A 24,253-nucleotide genomic window follows, 5' to 3' on the forward strand; every position below is an offset into this window, starting at 1 on the left:
TTTAAATAGACATTTTTCATTGCCAGGTAGAACCAAGGCTGCAAAATCCGGCAGATTTTTTCAACCAGAAAGCTGCGTGAGCTCAGAAAGCTGGGCTCAGAAAGAGAACGTAGGAGTTTAATTATCAGTTATTTTCTTCCACTCAAGCAGGGCTGACATGTTTTATGTGAAAGGTTGTATGGCTTAGAGCACACATCTGAAATAAAGCAACATAATCATTCAATACAGACCTCACCTTCCAAGGCTTTTAACTGGAGAGGCATATGGAGGCAAATGACATGAATATCTAGTTCATATGACAAAGAGTTACTGTAGTTACACTCTTTGGTTATGCTGGACGTGAGCCCACTCTGATATATAAAGAACACATGATCCAATTACTGCAGCAACTAAATCACTGCCAGACAAATGGCTTCCTGGCAAAAATAAAATGAATAAACTGAACTAGGAGCAAGAGTTGAGAGAGCAGAGGCTCTAAAACAGTCCTACTTGGATTTGGCACCCACAGAGACATGCCTTCCAGTTCGAGGTGTTGTCTACACTGATTCCAAACCATCAATGCTGATACCGGACTCACAAGAGTATTGGACCGGAGAGAACAAGAATCCCTCAAACTTGTCCCCTACACGAAGACTGGAAGATTACACATATTACACCCCCTGTTAAAAGAGGAAAGGGATACGCTCAGTATCTGCAGCCCAGTTATCCCAATGTCAGTTGTGGGGAATATTTATCCATCGAATACCTGCACTGTAAAAGGAGGCCATTCGGCTCACCGGGTCTGCACCGATCCTCAGAAAACACCGTACCTAAGCCCACTCCCCCTACCCTATCTCCTTAACCCCACCTAAGCGGCAAGTTAGGATGGCTAATCCACCTAACCTGCACATCTTTGGACTGTAGAAGGAAAACAGAGCACTGGAGGAAACCCATGCAGACACAGGGTGCATGTACAAACTCAACACAGTCATCCAAGGCTGGAATTGAACCCGGGACGCTGAAGCAGCCGTGCCAACCACTGTTCCATCCAGGTGGTGAAAAATCAGGACAAAGTTCACTGTCATGAAAGACAGCTAGCTTGAATCTGTTAAAGGCAAATCGTGTCTGTCAAACATAATCAAGTTCTTTGAAGTGATTTGACAGGTTTGATGTGGGTTGTGCCATTTGTTGTATATATGGACTTTCAAAAGAGGTTTGACAACATATTACATAAAAAGACTTGCTAGCAAAGACCATATGAACAATGGGGCTCAGCATAAATACAAAATTGTCTAAAAAACAATGCTGAGAATAGCATTGAACGACCATTTCCAGATTAGAGGGAAGGATACAATGGTGTCACCCAGGAGTTGGTATTAGAACCTTTGCTCTTTTGATATAGATGAGTGATCTGAACTTGGAGATAATGGGTATGATTTCAAATTTTGCAGATGCAAAAAATCGTGGAAACAGCTAGAAGTATTGTAACAAGTTGAAGAGGACAGCCACATGGCAGATAAAACTGAATGCAGAAAGCTCATAAGTGATTCAATTGGAAGGGTGTGAAGAGCCAATGTAGCACAGTAGGCGCAGCACTGTAGCAGTGGTTAGCACCGTTGCTTCACAGCACCAGGGACCCGGGTTCGATTCCCAGCTTGGTCACTGTGCAGAGTCTGCACGTTCTCCCCATGTCTGCGTGGGTTTCCTCCGGGTGCTCCGGTTTCCTCTCAGAAGTCCCGACAGATGTGCTGTTAGCTGAATTGGACATTCTGAATTCTCCTTCAGTGTACCTGAACAGGCACTGGAGTGTGGCAACTAGGGGATTTACACAGTAACTTCATTGCAGTGTTAAAGTAAGCGTATTTGTGACACCAATAAAGTTTGTAATAAATACTGCTGTGTCTTGTGAGTCTTTATTCAACAAACCCATAAACAATGTGCTTTGCATGGCTGTGTTGATTTTAAGAGGGGTACAGAATCCAGAAACAATTTACAATGTTACAGTCAAGAAAACTCAGATTGTCTCTGATACACTTGCCTTTACTCCCACGCTCTGCTCGATGCAAGCTCAATTTTATCCCCCACATTCCTTGTTAACTTCTTGCTCATTTTAACCCACACTCCTCACCGATGTCTTGTTATTGTACCCCCATCACCTCGCTGATGTCTTCTGCTTCACTGCCCCGCCCCCCCTCACTGAAATGTCCCTTTATTGCAGCCTCGATATACCTTCTGAAGGCCCGTTCTTTAAAGTCCACTTTCTCACTGAAGTCTTGCTTGATACAGTCTGCTAAACACGCTGGAGTCTCTCGCTTGCTACCCCAGCTGTTTGCTGAAGTATCACTATTTACAGTCACATTTCCTGCCTGAAATATCGCTCTTTGCGCCCTGCTATCCTGGTGGAATTCTCGCTCTTTCTCATCGCTGAAGACGCTCTCCCCCCCCCCCCCCCAGCCCCCTCTTCTTGCTGAAATATTGCTACCAACTGTCCTTACTGGCAAATCGCTTTTGAAATGACTCTTTACAATCCAGCTCTCCTGGCTGAGTCTTCAATCTTTGTACATAGCTATCCTGGATTTATTTACACTCAGAAACGCCGCTGTCCTCACACAGCTACACTTGCAATTTCACATCTAAAAGCTTTGTCTCTGCGTTCCATATGGACACAGTTCAGACTCCCCGACCCGGAACTCCTTCTCCAGCGGAACTGCGCCAGTCTCAAAATGTGGAAATATTGTCCCTTTGTACAAAATTTAATGGCACACATAGATAGTTCTCATGGTAAACCATTGCACCGCTGCACACCTCTTGAGCTAGAGATCTCTGAAATACATTTCCTTTTTCCTGAAGTCAGTTTCAATTGGTGCCAAGTTGGGACGATTTTCATGTGTCCAGCAATATTGATGTCATCAAACAGGAAAAGCCCCCAATCACAGCGCAGTATTCTGACAGACAGCAAATCAGGAAGTAATAGCCACTCAACCTTTTTTAATAATTAAAATTTTACAGAGTGGTATTAAGATAGAAGGTCCAATGACATTTTTTAAAAGAAATTAAAAATATGAACAGTATTAAATGACGAAATCTGACATTCCACAAATGTAAGAAAGGAGATTTTCAGGGCCAGTGAAGCTGTTGAGCAGCAACCACGAACTTTGAGTGGCAAGTCATTAAATAGTTTTTACAAGGATTTTCACAACAAGATTAACAAGTTTTGGTGGGTTCAGTGATTTCTACTTAATATTGTCTGGGGGTTGACATCATTGAACTCTATGGGGAAGCGTAGAATTATTGATATCAGCTTCTGAATTTTCACGTTTAATTGCACATGCACAGACTCCAGGAGTTTCTATCAGTTTCACAGAAGTAATGATGGTGAATACTGACCATTTTCCTGTCATTAGTACTGCAAAATTCAGAACTTAAGAGTATGGTTAAGTCTCAGCTTATATTTTATCAATGCAAGGCTGAAGAGCAAACTTATTAGAATTGCACTAGGAATGAGAAACATGAGAGTTATGGAAAGTCTAGAGCAGCTGGAATAGTTCTCCGTAGAGCAGAAACGGTCAAGGTTTCAGATTTAATTGGTGTTTAACATTATGAGGGATGCTTGGTTGGATGGCCTGTACGACTTTGCTTGGTTGGGTGACCCGTGAAACTTCCTGCGGTTGGGGAAAATAAAGTACGAGTTAAGGGGCTCTGCAGAGAGGTTTGAGAAAAGGTGGGGGATGTTTGTGACTTGTTTGAGGACCTGTTCGTCGCTCGGGGAGGGGGGTTGAAAAAAGGGGGAAATGCTGCATAGACTTTACAGTTGATTGCTGGGAAGTATGTTTCCCAGGGTGTTTATTTGCTGTAATCTGTTTTGATACATGTTTGTAATAAAATACATTTTTTTTACACAACATTATGAGGGGCTTTGATACAGTGCATGGGGTGAAACTGTTGACACTGATAGGAGAGTTGGTGCCAGGAGACACAAATTTAAGGTAATAGGCAAGAGAACCAGAAATAACTTAAGCAATGGGTTATGATTTGGAATCTACGATGACCATGAAACCATTGTCAATTGTCGGAAAAAACCCAGCTGCTTTACTGATGTCCTTTAGGGAAAAGGGTCCTTGAAACCATGTCTGGCCTACTTTTAAATCCAGATCCACAGCAAGGTGGCTGACTTTTAAATGCCCTCTGAAATGGCCTAGCACGCCAGTCAGTTGTATCAATCTGCTACAAAGTCAATAAAAAGGAAAGAAACCAGACAGACCACCCAGCATCGACCTAGGCACTGGGAATGAGAACAGCAAACCCAGCCCTGTTGATCCTACAAAGTCCTCCTTACTAACATCTGGGGGCTTGTGCCAAAATTGGGAGAGCTATCTCACTGACTAGTTAAGCAACAGCCTGCCATAGTCATACTCACGCGAAATCATAGCTTACATATATCGTCCCAGAGAGCACTACCACCATCCCTGGGTATGCCCTGTCCCACTGGTATACAGTCGGGATGGGGTTGCCTTGGGAGTCCTCAGCATCATCGCTGCACCTCATGAAGTCCCATGGCTTCAGATTAAACATGGGTAAGGAAATCTCCTGCTGATCACCATGTATCGTCCACCATCAGCTGATGAATTAGTATTGCTCCATGTTGATTACTACTTGGAGGAAGCACTGAGGGTGCCAAGGGCACAGAATGTACTCTGGGTAGGGGACTTCAATGTTCATCACCAGAAGTGGCTCGGTAGCATCAGTACTGACCGAGCCCTAAAGGAAATAACGACTCGAGTGGGTCTACAAAAGTTGGTGAGCGAACCAGCAAGAATGAAAAACATACTAAACCTCATCCTCACCAACCTGCTTGCTGCAGATGCATCGGACAATTACAGAATCAGTAGGAGCGACCACTGCACAGTCCTTGTGGAGACAAAGTCCCATCTTCACATTGAGGATACTGTAGGCTATCACTGTGCTAAATGGGATAGATTCACAACAGATCTAGCAACTCACAACTGGGCATCCATGAGGCTCTGTGAGCCATCAGCAGCAGATTATTACTCAGACAAAATCTGCAACCTCATGGCCAAACATATCCCCCAGTCTACCATTACCACCAATCCAGGGATCAATTCTGGTTCAATGAAGAATGCAAGAGGGCATGCCAGGAACAGTGTCAACCTGGTGAAGCTACAACACGGGACTACCTATGTGCCAAACAGCATAAGCAGCAAGTAATAGACAGAGTTAAATGATCCCACACCCAACGGATCAGATCTAAGCTCAGCAGTCCTGCCACATCCAGTCATGAATGATGGTGGACAATTAAACAACTCACTGGAGAAGGAGGTTCCACAAATATTCCTATCCTCGATGTTGGAGGAGCCCAGCACATCTGTGCAAGAGGCAAAGTTGAAGCATTCGCAATAATCATCAGCCAGAAGTGCAGAGTAGGATGATCCTTCTCGGTTTCCTCCAGAGACCCCCAACATCACAGATGGCAGTCTTCAGCCAATTCGATTCACCACACATGGTTGGATTGGATTTGTTTATTGTCACATGTACCGAGGTACAGTGAAAAGTATTTTTCTGCGTGCAGCTCAAACAGATCATTTAGTACATGGAAATAAAATACATAATAGAGCAACATAAGGTACACAACGTAACTACACTGACACAGGGTGAAGCATACAGGAGTGTAGTATTAATCAGATCAGTCCATAAGAGGGTTGTTTAGGAGTCTGGTAACAACGGGGAAGAAGCTGTTTTTGAATCTGTTCATGCGTGTTCTCATTTCCTGCCAGATGGAAGAAGTTGGAAGAGTGAATCAGCTGGGTGGGCAGGGTCTTTGATTATGCTGCCTGCTTTCCCAAGGCACCGGGAGGTGTAGATGGAGTCAATGGATGGGAAGCGGATGGACTGGGCTATGATGGACTGGGCTGTGTTCACAAATCTCGGAAGCTTTTTGCAGTCTTGGGCCGAGCAGTTGCCATACCAGGCTGTGATGCAGCCATTCAGATTGTTTTCTATGGTGGCCCTGTAAAAGTTGGTAAGAGTCAATGTGGACATGCCGAATTTCCTTAGTTTCCTGAGGAGGTATAGGCGCTGTTGTGCTTTCTTGGTTGTAGCGTCAACGTAGGTGCACCAGGACAGATTTTTGGTGATATGCACACCTAGGAATTTGAAGCTGTCAACCATCTTCACCTCACCCCGTTGATGCAAACAGGGGTGTGTACAATATTTTGCTTCCTGAAGTCAATGACCAGCTATTTAGTTTTGCTGGCATTGAGGGAGAGAATGTTGTCGTTACACCACTCCACTCGACTCAAGAAATGGCTGACGCAGCTGGATACTGCAATGGCTGTGGGCCCTGGCAATATTCTGGCAATAGCACTTAAGACTTGTGCTCCAGAACTTGCCACACCCCTAGCCAAACTGTTCTAGTACGGCTACAACAGTGGCATCTACCTGGCAATGTGGAAAATTGCCCAGGTTGTCCTGTACAAAAAAGCAGGACAAATCCAACCCAGCTAATTTCCCCTCATCGGCCTACTCTCAATCATCAATAAAGTGATGGAAGGGATCACTGACAGTGCTATCAAGCAGCATTTACTTAGCAATAACTTGCTCACTAATACTCAGTTTGGGTTTTGCAAGGGTCACTCAACTCCTGGCCTCATTACAGCCTTGGTTCAAACATGGACAAAAGAGCTGAACGCCAGAGGTGAGGGGAGATAACAAGCTAGCATTTAATTGAGTGTGGCGTCAAGGAACCCTATCAAAGGGAATCAGGGAGAAAACTCTGATTGGAGTCATACCTAACACAAAGGAAGATTCTTGCGGTTGCTGGAGGTCAATCATTTCAGTCCCAGGACATCACTGCAGAATTCCTCAGGGTAGTGTCCCAGGCCCAACCATCTTCAGCTGCTTCATCAATGAGTTTCGTTCCAACATAAAGTCAAATGTGGGGATATTCGTAGATGACTGCACAATGTTCAGCACCATTTCCGACTCCTCAGACACTGAAGCAGTCCATGTGCAAATGTAGCAAGATCTGGACAATATCCAGGTTTGGGCTGACAAGTGGTAAGTAACATTCACGCCACTCAAGTGCAAGGCAATGACCATAGAATACCTATAGCACAGAAGGAGATCATTCAGCCCATAGAGTCTGCACCAACCCTCTGAAAGAGAACCCCACCCAACCTGCACATCGTTGGACACCAAGGGGCAATATATCATGGCCAATTCACCCAACCTGCAAATCTTTGGACTGTAGAAGGAAACCTGAACACCTGGGAGGAAACCCACGCAGACACAGGGAGAAAGTGCAAATTCCACAGTCACCCAAGGCTGGAATTAAACCCAGATCCCTGGCACTGTGAGGCAGCAGTGGTAACCACTGTGCTTCCCCAAAAGAGACAATCAAACATCACCCCATTACATTCAATGGCATTACCATCACTGAGTCTTCCACTATAAACATCCTGGGTTACCATTGACCAGAAACTGAACTGGACTAGCCATATATATATATATATATATATATATATACTGTTGCTACAAGAGAAGGTCAGAGGCTTGGACTCCTGCAGTGAGTAACTCACCTCCTGAGTCCCCAAAGCCTGTCCACCACCTGCAAGGCACAAGTCAGGAGTGTAACGGAAGACTCCCCACTGTCTGGATGAGTGCAGATCCAAAAACACTTAAGAAACTACACCATCCAGGACAAAGAAACTACACCATCCAGGACAAAGAAACCTGCTTGATTGGCACCCCTTCCACAAACCTTCTCTCCCTCCATCACTGATGCACAGTAGCAGCAGTGTGCACCATCTACAAAGTGCACTGCAGGAATTCACCAGGCACCTTCGACAGCACCTTCCAAACACATAACCATTACCATCTCGAAGGACAAGGGCTGCAGATATATGAGAACACCACAACTTGGAAGTCTCCCCCCCCCCCCCCCCCCCCCCACTCCCCCAAGTCACTGACCATCTTGACCTGGAAATATATCACTGTCCCTTCTTGTCACTGGGTCAAAATCCTGGAACACACTCCCTAATAGCAGTGGGTGTACCTTCACCTAATGGACTGCAGCAGCTCAAGAATTAGGGATGGGCAACAAATGCCAGCAAAGCCCACATTCCATAAAAATAAATTTAAAAAAAGAATTTGCACAGCTTTGGAAAGAGTAACCTACATGGCTCAGTCAAGTCCTGTGGTCCAAGTTAGAAAGAAATGAGTCATTTTACAGCCATTCAATAAGCCAGGCATTATGGGCTGAATAGCATTTTTGTTGTACTCAACAATCATATGATTCCAGATAGAAAAGTTACAAAATTGGGTCTACTGCACGTTAGACAAATATGTGCTGATATACTTATGTTCTGGTGACGTAGAAATAGGGAAATCTGTTTATAAACTACTTCAGTGGTGGTAAAACGTTCCAGAAACAGACTTCCGGTGGGGCAGATGCACATTTGGCAGCTCCCACTTGAGTTGGTGTTTTTGGACCTTTTATACTTTCAGAGAGTGGATGTGTGGCTAAAAAAGGTGTAGGGCTGGCCAGAGGGAAGTCTGACTCCACTAGTGGGGCTGGTGGATGGATCCACAGACCAGAAGTGGGTCAAGAAGAATGTAGCAGTTGGAGCAGGAGAATCTTCATGCATCACAGCTTAAGACGGCGGAGGGTGAAGTGCCTGCGCTGCCTACCCAATGGACTTCTTAAACGAGAAGTTCAGCCAACAGAGGAGAGGCCCATGAGGACCTAGTTAGACCTGTTGAAGTCAGGAATTGACCGAGGGGAGCAGAGGCTGGAGTCCGAGGGTCAGGCTATCCGGAAAGTGGAGGAGGCAGTGGGAAGCACGAGGAGCAGTTGACTTTGTTGGTGGTCAAAGTGGGAGTACTGCGAGATACCCAGAGGTGGCTCAGGAGAAGGTAGAGGACCTTGAGGACCGCTCCCAGAGGCAGAACTTGAGAATTGCAGGGATGCCTGAAGACATTGAGGGAGCGGAAGCTGCCGAATATGTGGCCAGAATGTTGGAAAAGCTGATGGGTGAGGAGGTCTTTGGCCGGCCCCTGGAGGTCGACAGAGCGCACAGGGCGCTAATGAGGAGGGCGCAGGCGAACAAGCCGCCAAGGGCAATGGTGGTGCTTCTTCACCGGTTCCTAGATAAGTAAAAGATCCTGCGATGGACAAGGGAGACGAGGAGATGAACCTGGGAGGGGAGTGAGCTGCGTGTGTATCAGGACCTGGGCCTGGATCTTCCAAAGAGGAGAGTCGGGTTTAACCTGGTGAAGACTGCCCTCTTTAAAAAGGGGGTGAAGTTCGGGATGTTGTACCTGGCTCGCCTCTGGGTGACCTTTAATAACAAAGAGCACGATTTTGGAAAGGTAGAGGAGGCGTGTTTCTGAGAGACAATGGACTGGCAGGTGAAGGAGGACGCTGAACTGTGGAGGAGGGGTGTGGAGAGGAATGTGGTTTCTTTACTCCTGTTCTTTGGTAATTCCTGTATTTTTTGTTCTGTTGGCGGTTGGGGAACTTTTCTCATTCGAGATGTTTCGATGAGTTGAGGGGGTGAGTGCACCTTTTGGACTTTTAGGTTTTCTTTCTGTTTTGTTTTTTCTTGTTGCACTGTTGGTTGTGAGGTGTGCAAGCAGGGGGAGAGGGAAATCAGTGTGGGGTAGGAGGTTTAGGCGCCTTGGGTGGGAGCTGCCAGGCAAGTATCGGGGAAGATTCCAGACCTGGACTCGCACCGGCTGATTATGGGTGGGGATTTTAGCACGGTCATTGATCCGGGGATGGACCGGTCGAGCTTGAGTTTGGAGAGAGTGTCAGCTGTGGTGAAGGAGCTGAAGGGGTTTATGAAGGACATGGGGGGAGTGGACCCGTGGAGGTTTGGGAAGCCGAGGCGAAGGAGTTTTCATACATCTCCCATGTGTACAGGGTTTACTCTCAGATTGATTTTTTTGTAATGTGTAAATTGTTACTGGTGGGGGGTGGTGGACTCGGGATACTCGGCGACCGTGGTCTTGGACGAGGTACTCAAAGCAGTGGTTAGGGGGAGTTTATATTGAATCGGGCGCTCAGGGAGAAGGAGGTGCGAGCAGAGGTGGCAAGGTTGGTGTACGAGATTATGTGGGTGGATAGAAGGTACGCGGAGGCCCCGGAGGCGGATTTGTTGAAGGACAGGCAGAAGCTCCAGATGGTGTTTGGACTGGTGTCCACAAGAAAGGCAGTGGGGCAGCTACAGAGGGCCGGGGGGGGGGGGGGGGGGGGGGGGGGGGGGGGGCAGCGAATAATTAAGGGGAGAAGGCTAGTGCCCACCAGCTCAGGAAGCAAGAGGCGGCGAGGGAGATTGGCAGGATGAAGAACGGCAAGGGTGGAATGGGGGTGAATGCGGTGTTTGAGGAATTTTACAGGAGGCTTTATGAATCAGGGAGGGGGTGCAGTATTTTCTGGACAGGTTGGAATTCCCCACAGTGAAGCAGGGCTTGGTCGAGGGGCTGGGAGCCTTGGACTGGTGGAGGTGACAGAGGGCATGGGGGCGATGCAGGCAGGGAAGGCCCTGGGCCCAGACGGCTTTCCAGTAGAATTTTATAAAACGTTGTCGGGAGACCTGGGGCGCCTGCTGGTGAGGACATTTAATGAGGCGAGGGAGATGGATGAGCTCTCCCCTACATTATCGCAGGCCTCAATATCTCTAATCCTGAAGAAAGATAAGGACGCAGAGCAGTGTGGATCCTACTGCCCTATGTCACTATTGAATGTAGACAGCAAGTTGTTGACCAAGATTCTGGCCTCGGAGATTAAGGACTATGTGCCTGGGGGGGATGGTGGGGACCAGACTGGGTTTGTAAAAGGGAGACACATGTCGGCTAACATCAGGTGTCTGCTAAATGTCACAATGATACCCTCGGAGGGACGGAATGTGGAGGGGGCGGTCGCGATGGATGCGCAGGCCTTTGATAGAGTGGGTCTTCCCGATCCAGGCGAGGGGGCAGGAGAGGAGGTCGGGCAAGCTGCCGTTTAAGGTAGTGGGGTTGAGTTTCAGGTATGTGGACATCCAGGTGGCGCGGGGGTGGGAGCAATTACACAAGTTGAATTTGGCTCGGCTGGTGGAGCAAATGACGGGAGAGTTTGGGCAGCACGGTAGCATGGTGGTTAGCATAAATGCTTCACAGCTCCAGGGTCCCAGTTTCCAGGTTCGATTCCCGGCTGGGTCACTGTCTGTGCGGAGTCTGCACGTCCTCCCCGTGTGTGCGTGGGTTTCCTCCGGGTGCTCCGGTTTCCTCCCACAGTCCAAAGATGTGCGGGTTAGGTTGATTGGCCATGCTCAATTGCCCGTAGTGTCCTAAAAAAAGTAAGTTTAAGGGGGGGGGGGGGGGGGTTGTTGGGTTACGGGTATAGGGTGGATACGTGGGTTTGAGTAGGGTGATCATGGCTCGGCACAACATCGAGGGCCGAAGGGCCTGTTCTGTGCTGTACTGTTCTATGTTCTAGTTTAAGAGGTGGGATGTGCTTTCATTGTCATCGGCTGGGCGAATGCAGTCCGTAAATGTGACTGTGTTCCCGAGGTTTTTGTTTGTATTCCAGAACCTCCCGATTCTGATCTCAAAGGCCTTTTTTAGGAAGGTTAACACATTGAAGGGGCCTCAGTTTGGGCTCCGATCTGTGGGAATCACAGGTTTGCTCCAGGGGCGGGGGGCTAGACGCGGATTCTAGGGTTGGTGGCTGGCGGGGATCAAGTGGTTTGGGGATTTATTTGTGGGGGGCAGCTTCCCGGGCCTGGAGGGACTGGTAGAGGAGTATGAGTTGCCCAGCAGAAACGGATTCCGATACTTGCAGGTGCAGAATTGTGAGAGAAAACAGGTGCCTTCCTTTCCTGATCTGCCGCCCCTGAGGTTGCAGGATAAGGTGCTGTTAAAAACAGAGGTTAGTGAGGGCAGGGTATCAGATATATAAAGAATTGATGGATTGGGGGGGCACCCCGATAGGAGTAGTTAAGCGGAAGTGGAGGAGGAGCTTGGGGGGGGGGGGGGGGGGGGAAGAGCTGGGTTATGGGTGGAGGCTCTAAGGAGGGTGAATGTGTACTCTTTTGTGCGTCAGGCTGAGTCTCATTCAATTTAAGGTAGTCCACATGACGCATATGACGATAGCTAGAATGAGTAGATTCTTTGAGGGAGGGTAGGTGTGTGCGGTATGCGCCACGAATCATATTCACATGTTTTGGGCCTGTCTGAAGCTGGAGGGATTTTGGCAGGGGTTCGCTGACATGATGTTGGAGGTATTGAGGGTGAAGGTGGTTCTGAGACCAGAATTGGCAGTGTTTGGAGTGTCGGAAGACCCGGGGGTCCAGGGGCGAGAGCCCGACCTTTTGAACTTTGCCTCTCTGGTAGCCTGGAGATGGACCCTGTTGGGGTGGAGGGACTCGGCGCCGCCGAAACAGTGGTTGTGGGTGAGTGACCTCAAAGATTTCCTTCGGCTGGAGAAAATTAAGTTCACCTTGAGGAGGTTGGTGGAAGGTTTTGCCCGGAGATGGAAACCATTATTGATTTATTCCAGGACAGCTGCTGCCTCACGGTGCCGATGCCCCAGGTTTGATCTCAGCACCGAGTTACTGTGCGTGTGAAGTTTGCACATTCTCCCCGTGTCTGCATGGGTTTCAACCCGACAACCCAAAGATGTGCAGGGTAGGTGGATTGGCCACTCTAAATTGCCCCTTAAGTGGAAAAACATAATTGAGTACTCTAAATTTATTTATTTTTTAAAAATCTTTTTGATCTTGGTTGTGATTGTGTTTGATGTTTATTTATAAATGCCTTAATAAATATATTTTTTACAAGCTCCAGAAACAGGAGCGTGCTTTACCTATTCCAAGGGAAAATAAAACAAGTTATAAACACCCAACATGTTAGGAATATAGCACTGCTGACAGCCTGTTTGCCAACGCTGCAATTCCAGCACTTCCTTTACAATGAAATATATACAATTATTATTTTAGAACAATTTAAAATCAGGCTTGGGGTCGGTGGGGGGGGGGGGGGGGAGCAAAGACATTTTCTGACCAGTATTCAGCTGCCTAGTCCCATCAAAATTTTGTTAATGAAGCTGCAGTCACAAGAGCTTCATAATCATATCCATCAGTTAGTAATCTGGAGGGAAGCTGTGCCAGAAAGGTTCGACGTGCGACCAAATATTACAGAAGTATGGATATTTTCCACAGTGGGCCCTTTATCTTTCCATTGAAGGTTTAGGGAGACGAGGAGATGCACCTGGGAGGGGAGTGAGCTGCGTGCGTATCAGGACCTGGATTTGCCGAAGAGGAGAGTCGGGTTTAACCTGGTGAAGGCTGCCCTCAGATACTTCTAATTTCTTCTTTTAAAAAATTGTTCATGAGCTGTGAGCATCACAAAGCATGTTATTGCCCATCTTCAATTACCCTTGAGAAGGTGGTAGTGAGCTACCTTCTTGATGGTTCCCACCCCAGCAGGCCAGCCCCTGGCACCTGCCCCCGGGGGGGGGGGGGGGGGGGCGTGCGGCCTGTACGACTTCCTTAGACCAGGGCCTCGACTTCTGGCCTGGGCCGAGGGTCAAGTGGGGTGGGGTGGATTAAACAGGACGCTGTCCGCCTTCTCCAAGCCGGGCCTCCGCCTCCCTCTCCCCGGACACCCACTCACTAGGCCCGCAGGCCTCGGGGTCGCTGTCCTCCACCCTCCCCCCACACCAGCACCACCCCTCGCCCCGGACCTCCCTTACCCGACACCAGCAGCTCCCCAGCTCCGCCGCTGAACTCGATGGCGTTGACGCAGCCGAAGTGGCCGAGCAGGTCCTTCTTGAAGAGGTTGCGGCTGGCGGACAGGCGCTGCCGCTGGAAGGCCTCCTTGAGGAAGCGGTCGCCGCTCAGGGCCCGGCGGCCCAGGAACCGCAGGCAGGACTCAGGCCCGGGCTCCCGCATCGTCCCGAGGCGGCCGCCGCCGTTCCTCCTTCTCCTCCTCCTCACTGCCGCCGTGTAAAACCGGCGACCGCTCGGCTGCAGCTGCGAAGCCGCCCGAGGCCCGAACCCCACATCCAGTGCGGCGGCAGCAGGTCGCCCTCCGTCTGCACTCAGCAGCTCATCCTCCTTCCCCCACCCCCCTCTCTCAGACTGGGAAATAAAACCCTCCCCAACAACTATGATTTTAACACCTCTAAAAAGCTGCTTTCTCTCTTCCCCCCCTTCGCACTCCCACACAATTCATCAGCAAACTTAATCACACCCCTGCTTTTTCCTTTCTCTCTATTTTGCTTTCCCCTCCCTCAAAGGTTTGATCACCGCCCGCCTGGACAATCTTCCTGTGGAGCTGTCAACATCCCAGCGACGGTGAAGTAAGCGGTGAGGTTTGGTCACTTGCACAGAAAGAGGCAATAAAGCAAAATGACGACAATGTCAATGCTGGAGATACTCAGCAGGCTAGTCAGCATCTGGGGGGAGAGACTGATTACATAGCACAGAAAGAGGCAATACAAATAATAATGCTGGAAACACTCAGTTGGACAGTCCACATCTGGGGGAAGAGAATGAGCATAGAAAGAGTCAAAAAAAATAACAAGAATAATGCTGGAAATACTCAGCAGGTCAGTCAGTCAGTATTTGATTTGATTTTTAAAATTTTTTTAGAGTACCCAATTCATTTTTTCCAATTAAGGGGCAATTTAGCGTGGCCAATCCATCTAACCTGCACATCTTTTGGGTCGTGGGGGCAAAACCCACGCAAACATGGAGAATGAGCAAACTCCACATGGACAGTGAACCAGAGCCAGGATCGAACCTGGGATCTCAGCACAGTGATTGATTTGGTTTGATTTGTCACGTGTACCGAGGTACAGTGAAAAGTATTGTTCTGTGTATAGTCCAGACAGATGGTTCCATGCATGAAAAAATGTAGGACATACATAAATACACAATGTAAATGCATAGACATAGGCATCGAGTGAAGCATACGGAATTTAGTAGTACTCAGTAGAGAAAATGTGTGAAGAGATCAGTTCAGTCCATAAAAGGGTCATTCAGGAGTCTGGTAATAGCAGGGAAGAAGCTGCTATTGAACCTGTTGGTGTGTTCTGGGGGAGAGAATGATTGCATAGCACAGAAAGTGGCAATACAAATAATAATAATGCTGGAAATACTCTTTTTTAAAAATCCTTTTGCGGGATGTGGGTGTCGCTGGTTAGGCCAGCATTTATTGTCCTTCAGAATGTGGTCGTGAGTTCCCTTTTTGAACCGCTGCAGTCCTTGAGATGTAGGTAAACACACTGTGCTGTTAAGGATGGAGTTCCAGGATGTTGCCCCAGCGACAGTGAAAGAATGTCAATATATTTCCGAATCAGGGTGGTGAGTGACATGGAGGGGAGCCTCCAGGTGGTGGGGTTCCCTGGTACCTGCTGCTCTTGTCCTTCTAGATGGCGGTGGTCATGAGTTTGGAAGGTGCTGTCTGAGGAACCTTGGCGAGTTACTGCAGTGCATCTTGTAGATGGTACACACGGTTGCCACTGTTCGCCGGTGATGGAGGGATTGAATGTTCGTGGAAGGGGGAGCAATCAAGCAGGCTCCTTTGTCCTGGATGGTGTCGAACTTCTTGAGTGTTGTTGGAGCTGCACTCATCCATGCATGTGGAGCATATTCCATTACCTTCCTGAATTGTGCCTTGTAGATGATGGATGGCCTGTGGCGTGGTCAGGAGGTGAGTTACTTGCCCAGGATACCTAGCTTTTGACCTGCTCTGGTAGCTACAGTATTAATATGGCTAGTCCAGTTCAGTTTCTGATCAGTGGTAACCACAGGATGTTGGTTGTGGGGGTTTCAGCGATGGTAATGCCTTTGAATGTCAAGGGGCGATGGTTAGATCCTCTCTTGTAGGAGATGGTCATTGCTTGGCACCTGTGTGGCACGAATGTAACTTGCCATTTGTCAGGCCAGGCCTGGATATTGTCCAAGTCGTGCTGCATTTGGACATAATAATAATCATAATAATCTTTATTAGTGTCACAGGTAGGCTTACATTAACACTGCATTGAAATTACTGTGAAAATCCCCTAGTCGCCACACTCTGGCATCTGTTCGGGTACACTGAGGGAGAATTCAGAATGTCCAATTCACCTAACAAGCAAGTCTTTTGTGGGGGTAAACCGTGAGGAAACCCACTCAGAAACAACATGGAGGAGCACTAATTCATCAGCTGATGGTGGCTGGTTCATGGTAATCAGCTGGAGGTTTCCTTGCCCGTATTTAATCTGAAGCCATGAGACTTCATGGGGTCCAGAGTCAATTTTGAGGGCTCCTCGGGCAACTCCCTCCCAGCAGTATACCTCTGTGCCACCACCTTTGCCGGGTCTGTCCTGCCGGTCAACAGGCAAGTCAGCATCTGGGGGAGAGAATGATTACATAGCACAGAAAGAGGCAATAGAAATAACAAGAATAATGCTGGAAATACTCAACAGACCAGTCAGATCCCAGGGTCTAACCCTGGCTCAACAGGTCGTAACTTTTATTTTCTGTTTAGCGATGTGGATGAACAGAGTCACAGTACTGCTTAGTAACTTTTAACAAAGGAATTAAACATTTATTAAACAAGACAGTGAAGAAGATTATCCAGGATTGCAATGGAATCTTGTTCAATTGGGCTAGTAGGCCGATGAATGGCAGATGGAGTTTAATTTAGGTAAATGTGAGGTGATGCATTTTGGTAGATCGAATCAGAGTAGGACCTACTCAGTTAATGGTAGGGTGTTGGGGAGAGTTATAGAACAAAATGATCTAGACATTACAAGACATTAGAACGGCCACACTGGGAATACTATGTACAGTTCTGGTCACCCTATTATAGAAAGGATATTATTAAACTAGAAAGAGAACAGAAAACAGGATGCTACCGGGACTTGATGGTTCGAGTTATAAGGAGAGGCTGGATAGACTGGGACTTTTCCCCCTGGAACGTAGGAGGCATGGGGTGATTTTATCAAGGTCTATAAAATAATGAGGGCATAGATAAAGTAGATAGTCAACATCCTTTCCCAAAGGTAGGGAAGTCTAAAACGTGAGGGCATAGGTTTAAAGTGAGGAGGAGAGATACAAAAGAGTCCTGAGGCAATTTATTCACACACAGGGTGGTGAGTGTCTGGAATGAGCTGCCAGACGTAGTAGTAGAGGCGGGTACAAATTTGTCTTTTAAAAAGCATTTAGACAGTTATATGGGAAAGATGGATATAAAGGGATATGGGCCAAATGCGGGCAATTGGGACTCGCCTAGTGGTAAAAACTGGGTGGCATGGTCAAGTTGGGCTGAAGGGCCTATTTTCATGCTGTAAACTATGACTCTATGACTCTGAGAAAAGATTAACTATAATACACTACTCCTTCACTTCCACCACATCTTTACAGCTATATACAGATTTATCAGCATTACACAAGTTACAAAGTATCTTAAACACTAAAGTTCTCAGTTAGTACACAATCCATGTAAAGCAATAGGCGAAATGTGGTAAGACACACCATACTCTGAAACCAAGTGACAGATGCCACCCAATAAAACTTCTGTGGATTTTTTTTATCAAATCCCTCCAGATGCTTGTCACACTGTGAGTCAACTAGTCTCACTGGAACTCTGACTTCCACACGAAGGTTTCCAAACTCCACTCTCGAAGAACACACTTTGAAATCTTCTCCCACATAAGTTTCTCTCAGATACCTTCACCAAGGATCCACTTCCAGAATTTCTAACCTTTCAGTATTCCTCTGCCCTGGATTGTCACTTGCATTCAAGCTTCTGCACAATCTCTCAGGTACCCAGCCACACCAACAGAACACCACTGCTTCACAAGCTGTATTGAGGTGTCACTGACCTTAGAACTACTTCAGATTTCTGGCTTCTCTCTAGCCAACTCCATCTGGTCTGCACCTTGTAGCTCTGTCTTTGACTGGGAGCCTCTCTCTCTGCTCCTTTAACATCCGTGAATAGTATCTTATTCCAATTCCTGTTCTTTGTCTCTTTGACTCAGCCTCCCCAGGACTCCAATTTCATTCCATGGTTTCTAGAACTATCTGTTCTTTAGTTACTGAGACTTTCTTTCTGCCCTTTACTCCATTGACCTGCTGGTATTAGCAGAATCTGTGAGTGCCGCTTTCTTCTCATATACCTCGTTACAACTGAATCCAAATGCTACTACTCTTTAGTCTGGGCCCCTGTTGCTACGCAGCAGCATAGTTTTTTTTTACCTCTATAGTGGCTTTTACGTCATAAATCTTTGATTATAAAGCAGTCACAGTTTAAAGTGAAATCAAAACCCACAGACACAGGCACCTTTGTTTGGCATGAAGCTAACTACAGTCCTAATCCTTTCTTACACATATGTACAGAAACACAAATTAAGTTTAAACTTATATCTTATTTGTAATGCCTACAAATACAAATATCAATTTAAACCAGCTCTATTTCTTACAATAATTTTAATACTGCTGGAAATACTCAACAGGTCAGTCAGCATCTGGGAAAAAAGAAACAGAGTTAACTTTTCAAGTTGATTATTGATTAAAGGTTTCCTGGCACTAAAACATTAACTTTGATTTTCTCTCTGCAGATGTGGTGTGATCTATGATTATTTCCAGCAATTTGTTTTTTCATCGTCCACAGTAGTTTACGTTTGTACACAAGGAGTCAACTTGGCCCACTGTGTCCATGCCAACTCGCTACGAGAGCGACTTAACTAGAGTTACTCCCCCAATCCTTACTCCTTAGACTGATAAATGTTTTTTTTTAATAAATGTTTTTTATTGGATTTTTGCACAGAGTATATTTTGCCGTTATTTACACAGGATATGATATATCTGTATATATATAAATAGGCATCTGTTTGTGCCGGCGAGGCACTTCCGGAGGGCAATCCTCGAGTGGGTCTGGTGCCGGTGTTGCCCCTTGCTTCTCCCGGTCGGATTTTGCCGCCGATGTTTTCTCGTGCCGCTGCAGCTTCAGCCGGTCCTCCCGCCCTCCGCCTGTATTCTCCTTTTTCTCGGTTCCTGTGGATATCAGGTTGGTTAACGTTTCCCTGCCTCCCCCCCCCCCCCCCCCCCCACCTTTCCCTGGCTCTCCTCTATTGTTCCCTGTCTCTTCCCTCTTCCCCTCCCTGCGGTCTGCCTTCCCCCCCCCCCCCCCCCCGTGGTTCGCCTTTCCTTCCTCTTAGACTGAGTTGTTTCCCCCCACCTCCCAGTCTATCTCTCCCTCTCATGCTTTGGCTGCTTTCCCTTAGTTCCTGGCTACCTGGCTATTCTTTTGCTTGTTTTTTGGCCACAAACAAGTTCTGGAACAGTCGCGTGAATGGCTCCCACGTTCTGTGGAAGCCGTCGTCTGACCCTCGGATTGTGAATTTAATTTTCTCCATTTGGAGAGAATCCGAGAGGTCGGACAGCCAGTCTGCAGCTTTGGGTGACCGCCAGCCGAACAGAATTCTACGTCGGGCGATCAAGGAGGCAAAGGCAAGGGCGTCCGCCCTCCTCCCCAGGAATAGATCTGGCTGGTCTGATACCCCGAAGACCTCCACTTTCGGGCATGGCTCCACCCTCACCCCCACCACTTTGGACATTGCCTCGAAGAAGGCAGTCCAGTACTCCACAAGTCTGGGGCAGGACCAGAACATGTGGGCATGGTTGGCCGGGCCTCCTTGGCACCATTCACATCTATCCTCTACCTCCTGGAAGAACCTACTCATATGGGTTCTTGTTAAGTGGGTTCTATGTACCACTTTTAGTTGCGTTAGACTGAGCCTTGCGCAGGTGGAAGTGGAGTTGACCCTATGCAGTGCTTCGCTCCAGAGTCCCCACCCTATCTCAATCCCCAGGCCCTCCTCCCATTTCCTTCTTGTTGCGTCCAGTACGGTGTCGACCCTTTCTACCAGTTGGTCATACATGTCCCTACAGTTTCCTCTCTCTAATATGCTTGCATCTAGTAACTCTTCCAGTAGTGTCTGTCGTGGCGGTTGTGGGTACGTCCTTGTCTCCTTTCATCGGAAGTTTCTGAGCTGCAGGTACCTTAGCTCACTCCCCCTGGCCAGCTAATTTCTCCGTCAGTTCGTCCAGTGTCGCGACCCTGCCATTGGTGGACAGGTCCCTGACTGTCAGTGTCCCCTCGTCCTGTCTCCACCTTTTGAAGGTGGCGTCAGTCAGTGCTAGTGGGAACCTATGGTTGTTACAGATGGGAACTTTGTCTGACATTTTGGTCAGACCAAATTGCTGCCCTAGCTAGTTCCAGGACTGGAGCGTGGCTATCACCACCAGGCTGCTGGAGTGTTTTTTGGGTGGGAATGGAAGTGCCGCCGTGGCAAGGGCCCGGAGGCAGGTCCCCTTACAGGAGGCCTCTTCTGCACGCACCCACTCGGCTTCTGGCTCCTTGATCCATCCCCTTATTCGCTCGGCCGTCGCCGCCCAGTGGTAGAATTGTAGGTTTGGGAGGGCTAGCCCACCCCTTGATTTTGTTTTTTGTAAGACCTTCTTTGTGATCCTAGCACCCCCCCCCCCCCCCCCCCCCCATACAAACGCCATGATTATTTTGTCTACTGCTTGGAAAAAGGCCTTGGGGATGTAGATCGGAATGGATCTAAGTAGGAAGAGGTACCTAGGCAGCACGTTCATTTTGATCATCTGGACTCTCCCCGTGAGGGACAGTGGGAGTGTGTTCCATCTTTGCAGGTCCTTCTTTACTTCCTCCGTCAGACTCGTGAGGTTCCATTTGTGGGTCTCTTTCCAGTCATGGACTATTTGGATCCCCAGGCACCGGAATTTGTGTCGGGCTTGTTTAAACGGCAGTCCCGTTAGTGCTCCCCCCCCCCCCGCTACCTGTGGGTGTACTCGCTTGTTCATGTTGAGTTTGTAGCCCGAGAAGGCGCCAAACTCTTTCAGGAGCGTGATGATTCCGTCCATGCTGCTTTGTGGGTACGAGATGTAGAGGAGCAGGTCATCTGCATAGAGTGAGACTCTGTGTTCTCTGCCGCCCCTTCGGATCCCCCTCCAGCTTTTTGCCGCTCTGAGTGCAATTGCTCGTGGCTCGATCGCTAGAGCAAACAGCAGCGGGGACAGTGGGCATCATTGTCTGGTGCCCCTGTGCAGCTGGAAGTATCGGGAGTTGGAGTTGTTTGTCCATACGCTCGCCAAGGGAGCGTTGTATAGGAGTTTTACCCAGGAGGTGAACCCTGTTCCAAGCCCGAACCGCTCCAGTACCTCTATTAGGTATTTCCATTCGACTCTGTCGAAGGCCTTTTCTAGGGAGACGATCACCTCTGGTGTTCTCTCTCCAAAGGGGGTCATTATCACGTTCAGCAGGCGCCTGATGTTGGAGGTAAGCTGTCTACCTTTGACAAAGCCCATCTGGTCTTCTGCGACCACCTCTGGCACGCAGTCTTCTAGCCTTTTGGCGAGAATCTTGCTCAGTATTTTGGCATTTGCGTTCAGCAGTGAGATGGGTCTGCATGACCCACTTTCCATTAGGTCTTTGTCTTTCTTAGGTATCAGCGAGATAGAGGCCTGTGCTAGTGTGGGTGGCAGTGTGCCCTTGGCCAGCGAGTCTGTGAACACCTCCCGCAGGTGCGGGGCCAGTGCTGTCGCAAATTTTTTGTAGAAGTCCGCCGGGAATCTGTCCGGTCCCGGCGCCTTCCCCGCCTGCATGGAGCATATGCTGTCCATTATCTCTCCCAGTGCTAGTGGTGCTTCCAGGCCCGTTTTCTGCCCTCCCGTACGACTGGTATGTCCAGTTCATCAAGGAACCGTTTCATCCCGGCCTCCTCTGTTGGGGGCTCTGAGGTGTACAGCCCTTGGTAAAAGGCCCTGAATGCCTTGTTGATCTTTTCTGGTTCTGTTTCCCATGTGCCTCTGGTATCCCTGATTTGTGCAATTTCTCTGGTGGCTGCCTGCTTTCTCAGCTGGTGTGCCAGCAGGCGGCTGGCTTTGTCTCCGTGTTCGTATAGGGTCCCACGTGCTTGGCGGAGTTGAAGCACTGCTTTCCTGGTGGAGAGCAGATCAAAGTTCCTTTGTAACTCTTTCCGCTCTGCCAGGAGCTCTACGGTCAGTGCCTTGGAGTATTTGCGGTCTACCTCCAGTATGACCAGCTGCTGCCTAGCCGCCCTTTCCTCCCTATCTCTTCGCGCTTTTAAAGCGATGATTTCCCCTCTTAGTACGGCCTTTAGCGCTTCCCAGAACGTGGAGGACGAGACCTCCCCCTTCTGAGTGTTCTCCGTGTATTCTGCTATGGCCCACGATATCTTTTCGTTGAAGGCCTTGTCAGCTTGTACGGCAACGCTCTAACCTCCATGTGGGGTGTTGGGCCCTGCCCATCTCCAGCCTCACGTCAATGTAGTGTGGTGGTCTGATATCCACAATTGTGGAGTATTCCACTTTGTCTATCCCCGGAAGCACCGTCTTCCCCACCACAAATAAGTCAATTCTGGGGTATATGTTGTGTACTGGGGAGAAGAAGGAGAACTCCTTATCCCCTGGCTGGGTGAACCTCAAGGGGTCCACCACTCCCATCTGTTCCATAAAGTGACCGAGTTCCCTTGCCATGTTTGCGGTTTTCCCCGTCTTGGGGTTTGATCTGTCAGTCGTTGGGTCCTGTACACAGTTGGCCATGGTCTTCTTGATGAAGCTCGGGTCGTCCCAGTTGGGTGCATACACATTAACAAATGCTACCGGTGCCCCATCCAGGGTCCCGCTAACCATGACGTACCGTCCCCCTGGGTCCGTAACCGTCTTTGTCGGCCGAAACATCGTCCATTTGCTGACCAGTATTGCCACCCCCCTGGCTCTCGTCCTGTAACAGGAATGGTAGGTCTGTCCCAGCCAGCCCTTTCTTACCCACAGTCGGTCCTGCTCTCTCAGGTGCGTCTCTTGAAGGAAGATTATGTCTGCCTTCATGTTTCTTAGGTGATTGAGGACTCTGGATCTTTTCACTGGGCTGTTGAGTCCCCTTACGTTCCAGGTACTATCCTGGGGGGATCTTCTGTCCCCTCGCTCCTGTGGGATTAACCATATTCACCTGGTGGATGCGCCCCTGCCCTCGGGGTTTCCCCCTTGTTAAGGGGCCGTCCAGGATGATCGCTGTCACTGCTCTCTCTGTGCGGTCAAGCGCCTGCTCTCCGAGGCTTCCCTCTGTCCAGGGGGCCCCCGCCATGGTCGCCTGCTGTGCGGCCGCCACGCGGGTAGCCCCCTTCATTTTGGGGTTTCCCTTTGCCCAGAGACCGTACTGGGTGGATGCTTGCAGCGATTCCTTGTTCCGAGCCCTTGGTTGCGGCACTCTGTAGCCCTATTGCTGTTCCTTTTCTAGCCTTGTTTGTCCCTCCATCCCTGTGTTCTGCCCCCCCTGTGCCCCCCCCCAATCCCTCCATTTCCTCCCCCTTTCTCCCCTTTTCCCGTATATCCCTCCTTTGTCCCTCTTTCCCCTGCTCCTGTCCCCGTTTGCCCTCCCGCCTCTGTTGAGTGGTCCCACCCGCCCTCTGCCTGGCGCCGTCCCTTCTGTTGGGGGCGCGCTGCGGCCCTGCTTTTTTGCATGTCCCCGGTGCTAGCTTTCTTGCTAGTGTGGCGATCCCCTCTAGGGAGTTACTGTCTCGCTTCTCCCCTGCCCAGCCTCTGCGTTTTTTCACCCACTCTTCCCCCGCCCTACCCTGCGCTCCCCCTGTTTGCTAACCATTATCCGCTACTCTCATACCCTTGTGCTGGGGACTGGTTTCCCACCTATGTCGGTTCGTTGGGTAGCGGTTTGCTTTTTGTTCAGGGTGTGCTTGCCATGTTGGGGGTGGGGGGGCCTGGCATAGCCTCACCTCCCCCCCCCCCCCCCCCCCCTCCCCCCCTCGGCCCCGTGTTTCTACCCTCACTGTTGGTCTTCCAGCCCATGTTCTTCGATAAATTTGTTTGCGTCGGCGGGGTCTGTAAATAAATCCTCTCTTCCTTGGTATGTGACCCAGAGTTTCGCTGGGTACAGCATACGAAAGCGCACATTGTTCCTGTGAAGGGCTGCTTTTGCTCTATTGAATTCGGCCCGTCTCCTGGCGAGGTCTGCCCCAATGTCCTTGTACACTCTAATGAAGTGTCCTTCCCATTTGCAGGTTCTGTTTTGCCTGGCCCAGCGCAGGATTGTTTCCCTGTCTTTGTACCGGTGCAGTTTGGCTATAACTACCCTCGGGTGTTCACCCGCCCTGGGTTTCGGGCGCAGCAACCGGTGCGCTCTGGCCATTTCTGGTGGGTTGGGGAAAGTTTCCCTCCCC

General features: G+C 49.0%; 1 protein-coding gene across 1 annotated transcript in view; it reads right to left on the bottom strand.

Annotated features, from left to right (window-relative positions):
- dcaf5 (ddb1 and cul4 associated factor 5) overlaps positions 1-14,366 on the bottom strand; it is a 119,816-nt gene extending 105,450 nt beyond the window's left edge. The window contains 1 exon segment of the mRNA XM_038784919.1: positions 13,733-14,366. Within this exon segment, the coding sequence (XP_038640847.1) occupies positions 13,733-13,931 (199 nt within the window). The 5' untranslated portion in view covers positions 13,932-14,366.
- Between the last annotated feature and the right edge of the window lie 9,887 nt (positions 14,367-24,253).

The sequence above is a fragment of the Scyliorhinus canicula genome, chromosome 2 (assembly GCF_902713615.1).
Source record: "Scyliorhinus canicula chromosome 2, sScyCan1.1, whole genome shotgun sequence".
Lineage (NCBI taxonomy): Eukaryota > Metazoa > Chordata > Chondrichthyes > Carcharhiniformes > Scyliorhinidae > Scyliorhinus > Scyliorhinus canicula.